The sequence below is a fragment of the Harpia harpyja genome, chromosome 5 (assembly GCF_026419915.1).
Source record: "Harpia harpyja isolate bHarHar1 chromosome 5, bHarHar1 primary haplotype, whole genome shotgun sequence".
NCBI classification, from domain to species: Eukaryota; Metazoa; Chordata; class Aves; order Accipitriformes; family Accipitridae; genus Harpia; species Harpia harpyja.
The window spans coordinates 21,506,504-21,518,912 of record NC_068944.1 but is presented as its reverse complement, the minus strand read 5'-3'; the positions used below and the strand labels follow the sequence as shown (position 1 = coordinate 21,518,912).

The following is a 12,409-nucleotide window of genomic DNA, read 5'->3' as shown; positions in this document are numbered from 1 at the left end:
CTCTGTCTTATCCATCTTATTATAGCAAAGTGTGAGATTATGAAATAGATATTCTTCCCCAATGCAGCTATTTGTTCTTGGGCTTGAACTAGCAGTAACCATCTCTGTACAGTGCCATCTGTTGCTCTTTTCTCCCCTCCTGACATTCAGATCCTAAAGGTGCCCCCCCAGTTTTCCTTTGATACTTCAGACCTTTTTCTCACTTCTATTTCAACAATTTCTGATTAAAGATTGTTTCTCTCTAGTCTTTTAAATACGTTTTTCCAAAGATCTGGGAGTGTTTTCTCTCTCAAGTCCCAACTATGCTTAATACCAAGGCCAGGAGTGGACATGTGGAATTTCCTCAGCTATCATAAAAAATGTTGGGTTTTTAACAGTTGGAAACAAAGAGGACTTTGGTTTTTATTACCACCAAACTTCACAGTGATCAAGTGAATAAGGCAAGATGTCCTTGGTACAAAATGGATCATTATCATTGCTTGCACAAATCACTAGTACACCCCCCCCCAAAAAAAAAAAGAGCAGGCAGTCATATTACACATGACAATAGCTGATAGGGAGCAGCTACAGTTGTGATTAGTGCGTCTCAGTGTCAAATGAATGATCAGGGATCAATTCCAGTCCAGCAAGCCCCAGCAGCAATAAGCAGGGAAGATGATGAGCCTCTACTGAAGATGGAACATTTTGCATGCAGCAACTTTTGCAGCTGGTTTAGATTGACCTTAGATTCCAAGGACTTCTCTGTTGTTCCTTGGAGGTAGGGAAAGATGGGGTATGGGGTGGACGTGATCTTTTAAGGACGCTACTATGTCCTTACCCTACCACTCAAAGAAAAACCCAACCCCCAAAAACGGGGCGGGGGGCACACCTGACTTCTTGAATAAACACTAAAAGATTTATTCAGAACACTACATTTATCACTGAAATAGCTCTTCAGTAACAAATGAAACCTTTACAGCATCTATGGATACAGATATATTAAACATTATGAAATAGAATATAATTGAGTATAATGCAATCAATAAATCCTGGCACATAGATAAGCACACTGTTTTTCTTTCTGAAGCTTTTGACAAAAAATCAGCAGTGAAAAGGTGAAGAGTATCAGTAAAAATCTGGGGGAGAAGATAAAGCTACCTAAAGATAAGTGAACATTGGCAAAGCAGAAGATGTTGCTCTGTATTTAAGAAGAAAGAGTAACAAATGGAAAAAAACCATGTAGGTTTGGCATATTCTCCCTTGACCTACAGAGAAGATGTGATTTTTCTTAAGTGGTCCTCCTGACCAAGGACTGGCTCTGGAATTTCACTGTAGCAGAGAAGTAGCTTTGACAAAAACAGAGAATCGGAATCATTGTCTCTCCGTCTTCTAAGAAAGCACATCTTACTTTTGCTTATTAGTTGTATTTAACTAAGAAAGTGTGCCCCTGTCCTGTGAAGAATATTACTTTTTCATCATATTTAAACAGTAGTGTCACATGAAGCTTGTCTGCCTGAGCTTTAGAACAAGATGGAGTGGGCTAGTGAAAATCATTCTTGTCCAACCACTTTATAGTGCAAAAAATAGCTTTGAGCTGTGAGAGTGATGTTATCTGTAACATCCAAAAGATCAGGTGACAGTCGTGTAGGCCACATTTTTGGCTACTTAATCAGCATTGTCAAAGGTCAAAAAAAGGCTGGATGTTTGGGCCTTCCTACAGTATTTGAATACAAGTCTTTACTTTTCTATTTGTGCTGTAACATGAGCAAGATAGTGTTCCTGCTTCGTTTCATTATAGGAAGGGTGACTTCATGCTACAGATTATGCAGGATGACCTTGATGTCTAATGGAATTCGAGATATGTTTACTTGTTCTTGTGCCAGTAATATAGAATGAATAGCATTGTGAATATCATTAGTGCCTTAAAGGAAAGGTAACAGCTAAATAAACACAATATATATGTAATTGTTAAGCATATATGTATGCCTATCCTAAGAACTTTCCCTTGACATTGGTCAAGTACTTCTGTTTCCACATTATGATAAGTATTTGGACCTCAGACCTCTCTAACCAGTAATACAGTTCTCTATCAGTTTGGAATTTTCAAAAATCATTTTTCAGAAGTAGCTCAGAGATCTGGAATATTGGAAATGGATCTGCAAGAGAATGATTAGCAGGGAGAGGGCAGCTAAGCCAGTCAGGTTTGTGTAATAAACAGTATACTTATTCATAATTTATCATCGGGTTGTTTAATTTCCCCCCAGTGGAAAGTAGAAGCAGAAGTAATTATATTTGTGGTATTTGTGATCTTCTGTGTTCCTAAGCTGAAGTGTGTGTATGTAGGGAACTGTAATCAGGTATTTCTTTGGGGTGATCCAGTTCAAGAACAGATGCAAAGTATCTGTCAGTAAGAAACAATCAGCAAAGTACTTTATTATTTTTGCAGATGCTTCCAATCCCCTTTTCAGCCACAGCTTAGCCCTTAATGAACTCTGCTGAAGGCATTCTTGGAGTCAAACCACTAGTGAACCTGTGGTTTTTGTCTAGTGTTTTCCTGATGCTCTAGTTCTTTTTTGTAGTGTTTCTGGACTGTTTTCATATATGCTCCAGTACTAAACCACAGTGAAACACAGCTAACAATTCCTGATCACCCATGCATGACGTATGTTTTCTATTGTTCTTGTTGGTTTAGCTATTCCCCAGAGCTTAACCATTTCTTCGATTTACTGTAATTAAAGCAGAATGGCTATGTCTTTGAAGGTCAAGCACTTTAGCCTTACTCCTACTATAACTGTGGCCAAACACTTTTACATGTTCTTCTGTAATCTACAGAACTCGGTGACTTTCTATCATCTCATCTTCGCTAAGCTAACACTAGTTAGCTGTGGATATAGGCATGGAGTTTTTGATTCCCTGTAACAAAGATGGGATTGAGAGTTACGGTTATATGTCTGAAGATGATACTTTACCACACTGTGTTAGGATTGACATTGGCTGATCAGAGATACAGTTTTATGTGTGTCTGGACATTATGAACCTAGAGGGAAGTTATCATTAGCATAAGCAACGGTGTAACTGTTCATTTCTGGATTTTTAGTGACAGATCTACTAGAAGATACATTTTAAAGTTGAATTTACTCTAAGTTAAATTACTTATGAGACTTCTTGAGTTTTTTTAAACAGTTTTGTAGTTACAAAGGTAGCACTTTCAAGACTAGCTATAGTTTCTAATTTTTAGAAGCTGTAACAGCAGCTTTTAAAGAATGTAAAATTTGCATAAATTATGCAACCAGGAAAAAATTGTAAAATAAAAAAAATATAATTTTTATTGCAACATACCCCTAGGTTACCAAGGCTTTGGGGAATTAAGGTAACTTTTTTCGGGGAGAAGACTGGGAACTTTCAGGAAAATAATAAACGAAGAGAATGCTCACAATGCAAAAAGAAAAGTCTGACGTCAGGAAACATAACAATTAATGCTATTCTGCCCCCTTGCGTTAGCTTTTGAGGTAGCTGCCTTACCCCCACACAGCTAGAAGCTCATGTCCCTTCGTGAAGATTGCATCACATAACAAATGCAGTAGCAAAAACGTAGTAGAGCAGTGTCCTGACAACAGCATGGTTGGGCAATCACTGGAAATGATACAGCTGTGTGCCTAAGTTTGAAGATGATGTACTATACGTAAAAATAATACAAAATATGCACAAATCATTAATATGTTGTAACTTGCACTACCCTGTGGGGGATGGGTAGAGTTAAGACTTCAATTGAAACGAGAGTGAAGCTGGCTAACTATATATGAGTAGTATAGAAAACAGAGGACCTGTGCTAGAGAAAAATGAGAACCTAGAACCTGAGCTCTTATATTTGTGTTTGCTAGCTCAAACCCTTAATTGCCGCATTATCTAGATTCTTGTTTTTACCATTTTATTTGTAACCCACAAGGAATAAATAGGCACACTTGCACTTGAAATAAAAAGAAAGCCTTCATTGAAAGTGATAGCCAACAAAAATATTTCCACCTCTGGAAGTCCAATTTAGAAAGAACTGGTTTAAAACCAACAAACACATCCTTGCGGTGCCTTGGACACCAGGAGCCAAAGCCCCAAAGCAAAAAAGATTGTCAAGCAGCTGTATTTCATATGTGACATAGAAATAAATGCCAGAAGTTGCAGACTGCAAATAATGATAGGTAACTGCCATTTTAGTGTGATTTTACTTCCATCATTCACTATCTAACCCTGCCAATTCACGACGTCATTCTTCACTCACAGGAGTAAAAGCTGCGACCCTGCTTTAAGCCGGGGGGCCGGACTGAGCGATCTCCAGAGGTCCTTTCCCACCTCCCGCCCTTTCCAGCAGCCCCGATACGGTCCGGAGGGGCGAAGGGTGGGCGAAGGGTGGGCAAGGCGCTTAAGTTTTATTAGCAGCACACGAATGAGAAGCAATTTATTTACAACACAGTGCCGCTCGTCGCCTTCCCGGAGAAGTCCATTTACATCTTAATTTCCTTTTAGTATCAGCCTTTCGCTGTTAGGGCTGGGCTCTCACGCTTGCGGTTTTCGCGGAAGACTGAGTTAGTGGCCTCGAACTAGTTCTTTCGACAGACCCCAGATTGCCTGTAAAAGCAAAACAAAACGATTATGAAGAGCCAGCGCTTTCCCCCTCCCTTACATTTATCTTTCCCTGTCCCGGGAAGCAGGACCAGCGCTAGTGCGGTGGGGCGGGGGCGCGGGAAGAGCGAGGGCGCTGCCCCAGGGCCGGGCTGCTCGGGGCGGCGGCAGCCTTTCCCTCAGGGCCCCATCCTGGCCGGACAGGTAGCCACGGCGGCCCCAACTTCAGCGCCTGCGGCTCCCGCCGGGGCCGACCCGCGGCAAAGTTACCGAGACGCTTGGTTGAGATTTTTCTTAATTTTTTTTTTTTTCCGGTTCCTACTTCTCTCCCCCGCTGCCCGGGAACTTTCGACATCGTCCTACCAGGCACGGAGCCACCTCCTCTGCAAACAAAGCCACTCGCGGGGCAGCGAGGGGGGAGGCGGCGGGAAGGAGACTCCGCAGGCGACGGCCGTAACCGAAATCCTGTCAGCAGCGCCCCGCCGCTGCCAGCCCGCGCCGCCTCGCCCTCTAGCGGGGGAGAGCGGCGGCGCCGGCGGCTGGGCGTGACTTTCCGCGCTCCCTTTAGCCTGCCTGCCTGCCGGGGGGGACCGCGAGTCAGTCAGGGAGCCGAGCTAAACCGGGACTAACGGCGGCGCCGGGCGAGGAGACTCCGGGATTAAGGGTGCCCCCCCCGGGCACCGGGGGAGGCGAGCGGCGCGGAAGGCGTGGGGCGTCCGCGCGGCCCCTGGGGCGAGGGCAGCGGCGCGGCCGGAGGAAGGCAGACAGGCAGCCCCGGCCACTTCGCACCCCTCTTTCCCTGCCCTTTAAAGCGAAGAGAGAGCGAGGAGAGGAAGACAGCCCGCGGGGCGCCAAGTAGGGGAGTCCAGCTCCCCCCTTCCCCGCCTGCCCCACTGACTGGAGGGGGGCGAGAGGGGCGCCTCCTACTTTGGCAAACACTTTGGCACTTTGCTGGATCCGGAGCAGGAAGGGCTGGAAATATGGGGAAAGTTGGAAGTTGCCTGGTTACTTTGGCCGGACTTCTGCTGGCGGCGGGAGCGCAGACGTTCACAGGTAAGGAGCCGCCTCGCCTGCCCCGGGGCCGGGCAGCCCTCCCGCGGGCGGGGGCGGCGGAGGGACAAGGGGGAAAGCGCTGCGGTTTCGGAGTCGGTTAGGTTTTGGTTTGGGGTTCTTTTTTTGGTGTGGTTTTTTTTTTCTTCCTCCCCGTCCCCCTGGCGGGGCTGACACTTCGGAGCCGCTGCGTACATGGTGGGGGGTGGAGAGGGGTGAAAGTGTCCGAGGCAGGCGGAGAGGGAGGCGCCGAGATGCCGTTAGGTTTGGGTCCCTGTGCTCTGCCGGTAAGGGCGCTGAGGGGAAGGGCGGGGGACTGGCGGGGCTCGGGCAACCCGAGGGCAGGGCTGGCGGGACGGGCGGGACTCGGGCTCACTCCGGCTTTTCTCTGCCGCCGACTTCCCGAAAGTTTCCCGCTGCCTCGGCCCGGGAGGCGGAGGGGTGAGGTGAGCCGCCGCCGGGCCTCCGCCGCTCCGCCCGGCGACGGAGCTGGTGACGGGGGAAGGAAAACTTGCGGTGCTCCGCGAAGCGGCCGGCGGGTGCCCCGCCGCCCTGCCTGCCTGCTCCGCCCCGCCGATTTCTCCTCGGTCGCCCCCGGATTTCCCCGCCATTCGCGCTGCCCGTAGGTACGGCTGTGAAACGCCGGTAGAGCCGGCGGTAGAGCCCCGGTCCCTGGTTTTCTGCAGCCCCACGAATCGTCACCTCGGAGGGCAGCGTAGAGGCTGCTTGCGTCTGCGGGGTGTCAGGATTCACACCCAGCGAAGAGCCCGGCAAAGTGCTCCATCAACAGCGTTTTTCTGTTGCCTGAAGTCCTAAACCTGCAGATGGTTATCATGGTCTCGAGTCCTCTGCCTGCACCCCTGTCCTATTTATATGTTGAAGAAACCCTCAATTTTAGACAGAAATTTGGATGTGAAATAGTTCTGTGTGCTTCACTGCAAAGAGTAACTTCAGATATTTTTGTTTGGTTTGTTCCTAACATGATGTTAGTATAACTGGAAAGCACGTTAAATTGAAGACATCTGGTCTTCAGTTCATGCGAAGTGTGCTTTGATCTGGTGGGAAGCAATACTATTGACTTTCCTTGTTGCTGAGGCTGCAGAATAGTTTATATTTTGTATATTACATGTTGCTCCTGTGCAGCAGTGTAGCTAAACCAAGTTTCGTGGCTAGGAATTGGTGGTCTTTTTGTAAACTTCTTTAAAAATTAAAAAATTCTGTGTTTATGTTAGATTCGAGGTACCTTTTGTATATGCAGCTGCATTTCCCCTAATTTCTCTCCAGCGTTTTTACTGCAGATGGGACAGAAGATCCATGAGCAGAAAAATGTTTTGTACTGAGGTGATCTATAACAATGACGAAATCTTTTCCAAACACTCATGTTAGGAGGAAGCTGTGCTCTTTAGTGAATTACAAAACTGAACTCATGTATGTTAGCCCTATAACTCATTAATAGTGGAAGTCTAGTGTCCACACTAAAGTGAGAGCTCTTGCTTTATTAAGATAAATCCATAACTCATTGCTGACCTGCGTGAACTGTCTTGCTTATTGTTTAAACTGGGGCAACTCTTCTCCTGGATATTTAAATGACTCGTGTGTGCAATATGCTGATACTGTATTAGGGTCAGCATTTAAGTGCTGTTCATCTTGCTGAAGAACAATCCCACGTTAGTGTTAGATTTGTATCTGTTGTATTCATTTCCATTGCCGCACACTGTGGAAGGAACCATGATGTAAAACACAAACAATTCAGAGATGCCCTGTGCATACTGTTATTCAAAAGGTGCGATTCCAACGCTTCCCAAGTACAGAATAACAGAGGCTACAATTTACACACTCCAGTGAGATTGCAAAAGATGTCACGGGATGCAGAATCTGGCCTGTTCTCTCCCTGCGTGTGCATATGTATGTATATGTTAAATATTGAATGTAAACTTTATTTGTGAAGATGCACATACAGATTTTTAAAAAAAAAAATACTGATTCTTGGCACTCAGAACAGAATTGATGAAATTTCCATTTTTGTACTTTACCATTTGAAGTGCATGCCTGGGAGTCGTTTTTGCTTGGGGGGAAAAAATTGCTGTTGCTTTTGTTAAAAGCTTGATGCATCAGTGTCACAGAAATTATATTACAGAAAAATCTGTCCTTGAGTTGGGTAGTTATCTTTTGTAATAGCTGTCCTTTGCTGCAGACAGGAGTTATATGACTAACCTATAAAAAGTTTAAAAACAAACAAAGAAAAAAGAAACAAAATCAACTCCACACATGTTCTAAGCAAAGAAGTGGGTGAGTTAAGTAATCTTTGACATGTATAATTCCATTTTTATTTTTACCCTTTTCTAAAATGGTTTGTTTTACAGAGACTGGATCTAACATTACCGTCAGCTATTATTTTATTTGAGTTTCCTCTTTAGAAAATAATCTTACTGAAAGATCAGATCTTGGCTTTTTAAGGCCTGGAAGCTTTCAAGTAATCTTTTGAAAGCAGCTTAACAGTTAATAACAATGAGATTTTTCTCTGAGTCCTTAACTAAAGAATTTAAAATTCTGGATTCATCAGTTCAAGCAGCACATGGTTTCAAGAATTTGAATTTAAGAGATGTTACTAAAAACATTGTCTTAAATAGACAACGCTGCTTTTTTTTTTTTTTGAAGTAGCTGGGATCTTTCTGCAAGAGTAGTTTTTGGTTTAGGTTTGGTTTTTTTTTTTTTTTTAATTTCTTTCTGAGAAACTGTAGCATGCCTAATTTAGCATGTTTTTGTTTATAATTTTAACATAAATGTTATTAAGTGGGTGCATGCAAACACTAAATACTAACATTACCGAAGTTCCTGAAATGAGGTGTTCCTGTCCTATGAAATGCCACGACTCCACCGTGTTCCTTCTTCCATCTCCTTGGTAGATTATTCGGGCTAGGGAAAGCAGTCCACTCCTGTAAGGGGTTTAGGTCAAACATAGAGTTGTGGAAAGTTAGAAGGGACATTGTAAGCCTAAATATTAGGTCTTATATAAAATGAAGGGTCTGGATGAGATGAGTTCTGTCAAATACCAAAATACGGAACTGAAACTGAAGGCAAGGAGATGTGTAATAGAACTCAGAAATTGTGTTTTTGTGAAGGCATCACGTTCAAATAGATGTTAATTTGAACACAGCCTGAATTCTGAAATTGATGCTTCTTGCTTATAGCCTGATTCTGACCAAGGGAGGGCTATTATTAGGCTGTTTTATTCTGTTTTGCTATGGAAAGTGACAAGGTTGTATATTAATACACTCTTTTTATGGTACTGGTTCTAAAAGTTTTAGTTTTTCCCTGAGCAGGCACAAGTCCTATTGCAGTGAGAGAGAGATATGGATGGACTGACTAAAAGTGCTTGTAGGAGGCCATTCATAATGATCTTTGCTCCAGGACTAGTGGTAATTATGAGGAGAAGAATAGGAGGAAAAGTGCTGTACAAAAATTGAAAATTACTTTTCCTAGTGACTAGTAAAGGTTTTACATAGAGAATAGTAGTCCTCAAGCTATTTCATGGATTAAAAATGCAAAAACTTGCATTCTGAATGGATGTTGTGCCTTATATTAATCTATTTCATTTTTGGGTATAGGCATTCTAAAAAACAAGAATCACATTTTCCAAAAACAGATGTAAGGAAGAAGTTTGACATGCTGAAGTTGAAACATACTGTGATGATGTTGATGTTTGGTGACTGCAGAGAGGGAAGATGAAAAGAAAGAATATAGGTTAAGTCTTCATAGGTCCTATCCCAGCTGAAATGAAGCTCCTGGCAGTCAGAGCAATGTATAGAAAATAAAGTTTCTGGTATAATTATCTGTGTTTGAAGAGACTTCTCGGAGTATTCAGGATCTCTGTTTGGAAGTCCTTAATAGCTATTCTGATCACTTTGCCAGCAAAGAGCTCCAAGTGTGGTTGTATCTCATTTTAACAAATTCTGCTTTTGCTTGCATTGCTTATTCCACCTGCTTTCGTTCCTCTCCACCCATCCATCAAGTCCATATTCCTGCACTTCCTAAGGGAAGTAACATATGCTAGTGAAAATGCAGCTTTGTTAGTGGTTGACACAGTTGTCAGCTCATCAACAAAACTATTCCAGTTAAAGTTCATAGCATGGACTTGACCTCACTAAACAGTGAGAGCTGTGGAGGAAGATTCTCAAACCAAAATTCCCGCTGTCAGAGATTTCTGCTGCTGCTATTACAGCTGTTAGCTGAATAGGTGAATGACTTGATTTGTGTTTTACACCTAAGAGTATTCATATTTAAAATAGTTCAGCAAATTAATGGAAGCATGTTGAAGAATCAGTGTCTCTTTTTTTTTTTTTTTTGTAATTTGTGAGAGAGACATTCTAAATATATCTTTTTTTTTTTTTTTTTTTGTAACTTGTGACAGTTAGAAACTGATTAAATAAAGTTTGTGTCCCCTGTAAACTGGGATGTACTTTAGAATGCTTCAGGTAAAAATGAGTGTCTGGGCTTTGGAAGTGGCACAGTTTGTCAAAAAAGAAACTATGTGGTGGGTATGTGTGTTGCTTTTTCAATTTATTTTATTTAGCTATTCTGGTCTTGTTCTGGTGTCAAAAGTTAGTAATGCAACCTCATCAGAAATTAAAAATAAATCCTACAAAATATTATAAGGCTGTAATAACACTGGGGGGAAAAATCCTGTGATATTTATTTGGTCTCACGATTTAGCAGTTGTCAGAATCCATAAGGAAAACAAATCACAGTGTCCTGAAACAATATAGCAGCATATAATTTATGAGAAAATAACATATTTAGTGCTCACAGAAGTTGCTAGATTGACAGCTAGGGAGACCAAATCCTCAGGCAAATCACAAAACATGTTAGGATAGAGAAAGTAAGCTTCTGAACTCCATCTTACTAATGTAATTTGAGTCTGACCTGAAGAAATGTGGAGATCGTTTATTTTTCATGTGTGCTCACTCATACACTGAGATGGTCAGCAAATGTGTCAAACAGTCTAGTTGCCAGTGGCCAGGTCAGTTTTATACCTTACTGTTGAGATGATCAGTTCAGTTCACATTGTTAGATTCAGCTAGGGGAAGATAATAGGTGTAGGCTTGATGGAACAAAGTCCAGTGATGGTGTGCGGTCAGGATCTGTCAGCTGATCCTGTATTTCACGTTGCAACTTTATGCTAAAGGAAATGCCATTTGAGAGGGAGATCTCTTGTGTTTAAAGCTCGTTAGTATCACTGTCAAACACTTATTTGAGGTAGCTACATCACTAAGTTTTAAAGATGTTTCCCCAGAAAATGACATGCATTTATGAACCTTTCGGCTCACATTTATGACTCTTGTGTAAAGAAGTAGTTCTGAAAATTTTCCCAGGAATAAATTGTTGATGTGTGAATGCAGCTGAATTATCTGCTCAATTTCTCTAGGAAAAAATTGAGACAGTCCTTTTTATTTCATTTCATTTTGCTGATAACTTACAGATCTGTATTTCTGATTTAAGTGTAATGTTATTTCAAAAAAGATTTCAGGAAACAAAAACCACTTTGGAGCATATGGTCATACATCTAGGGAACCAAAAAAAAAAAAAAAAAGCTGTGCTGTGTCACTTTATTCACCCCACTATGTTCACATACTACTTTCTTATTTTTGTAGTGTCTTCATGAGTTTTGCCTGTTGTGATCTGCTGCTGATCACTAGGTGTAGCTGCATCTCTAAACCCACTTTTCTAAGCATAGAAAGAGGAAAGGCTGTAAACTGGGTTTTATGAGAATGTGGGTGTCTTTGGAGCTGGGGAGATGTGAAAATATACAGTGGATTTTTGTGACCTAGAGAATTTTAATCCATTGGTGGCTTGTTTGCACCAGTTTGATTATAATACAAATGAACTTCTGATTAATTGTAAAAAGGCTGATCAGTGTTAATATTCAACAGAAGGATGAATGAATACTCTAATATAATAAAAATACATAATAAAATGCATGAAATTATACTTTAAATCCTGGTTTAAATGCAAGGGTTATTGCTATAGAGATCTGATAAGGTTAGATCTTAACAGTTGTGATTGATCCTTGTCTTAAAAGCTTAGGTGTTGTGTGAGTATATGTCTTCTGACAACCTAATAAGAAGGTTCCTGTTACATTTAAAATAATTATTTTCAGAAATTATGTTGCTGTCAGTGGAATTCTGTACTGATTTTGGAATAATGTGTTGTGTTGGTTTTTAAGCCATGTGACTTCCGTTAATGTTACGAGGAGGTACTGAGGGTAAGTCCCAACATATGCTTTAAAAATGAAGGAAAGATATTTTTATGCCCAGATTTCTGAGAGTAATAACAGTAAAAATAAAGGTGTGTTTATGCCTCTACCACATACTCATGCTCAATAGCTGCAGGGAATAGGAAAGAAGTGTCTCAGCCAGAAGTGTCTGACTCCACAGTGACGCTGCCTCATAAGGAGCAATGGTAGGAAACAAAGTAATGATCACATTTGTTCAGACAAAACCATGGCAGTATTAGCAGGAAGGAGTTCTGAAAACAGGTTAGAATTAGGGTGGTTGGGGGAGTGGTGGGAAGGAAGGCATAACACTTTCTGGAAGTGTAAAAGATGAACCTTACTGGAAGAGAAGATGTTCTAGGAAAAAAGGTGAAGTCCTAAAGGCAGCTAAATTACATCGGAAAACATAAATGGATTTATAGTTATTAATATATTCTTATTTTTGTAATCTTAGTTTTGAACATTTTTGTCTTTAATAATATATTCAAGGCTCGA

General features: G+C 41.8%; 1 protein-coding gene and 1 long non-coding RNA gene across 13 annotated transcripts in view; one reads left to right on the top strand and one right to left on the bottom strand.

Moving 5' to 3' along the window:
• LOC128141871 (uncharacterized) overlaps positions 1-5,021 on the bottom strand; it is a 46,720-nt gene extending 41,699 nt beyond the window's left edge. Inside the window, exons 1-2 of the long non-coding RNA XR_008235205.1 lie at positions 4,916-5,021; positions 4,213-4,599 (exon numbers count right to left, since the gene is read on the bottom strand). This is a non-coding gene — a long non-coding RNA (uncharacterized LOC128141871). The remainder of the gene's footprint in view (positions 1-4,212; positions 4,600-4,915) is intronic.
• Positions 5,022-5,128: 107 nt separating this feature from the next.
• The window catches only part of PTPRM (protein tyrosine phosphatase receptor type M), a 511,840-nt gene continuing 504,559 nt past the window's right edge, over positions 5,129-12,409 (top strand). For 4 of the 12 annotated variants that reach the window (XM_052787184.1, XM_052787187.1, XM_052787182.1 and 1 more), the window contains exon 1: positions 5,132-5,646. In XM_052787184.1, coding sequence (XP_052643144.1) covers positions 5,574-5,646 — 73 coding nt within the window. In that variant the 5' untranslated portion in view covers positions 5,132-5,573. Of the gene's footprint in view, positions 5,647-12,409 lie in introns of all 12 variants that reach the window. The other 8 variants (XM_052787185.1, XM_052787177.1, XM_052787176.1 and 5 more) reach the window with 4 other exon arrangements.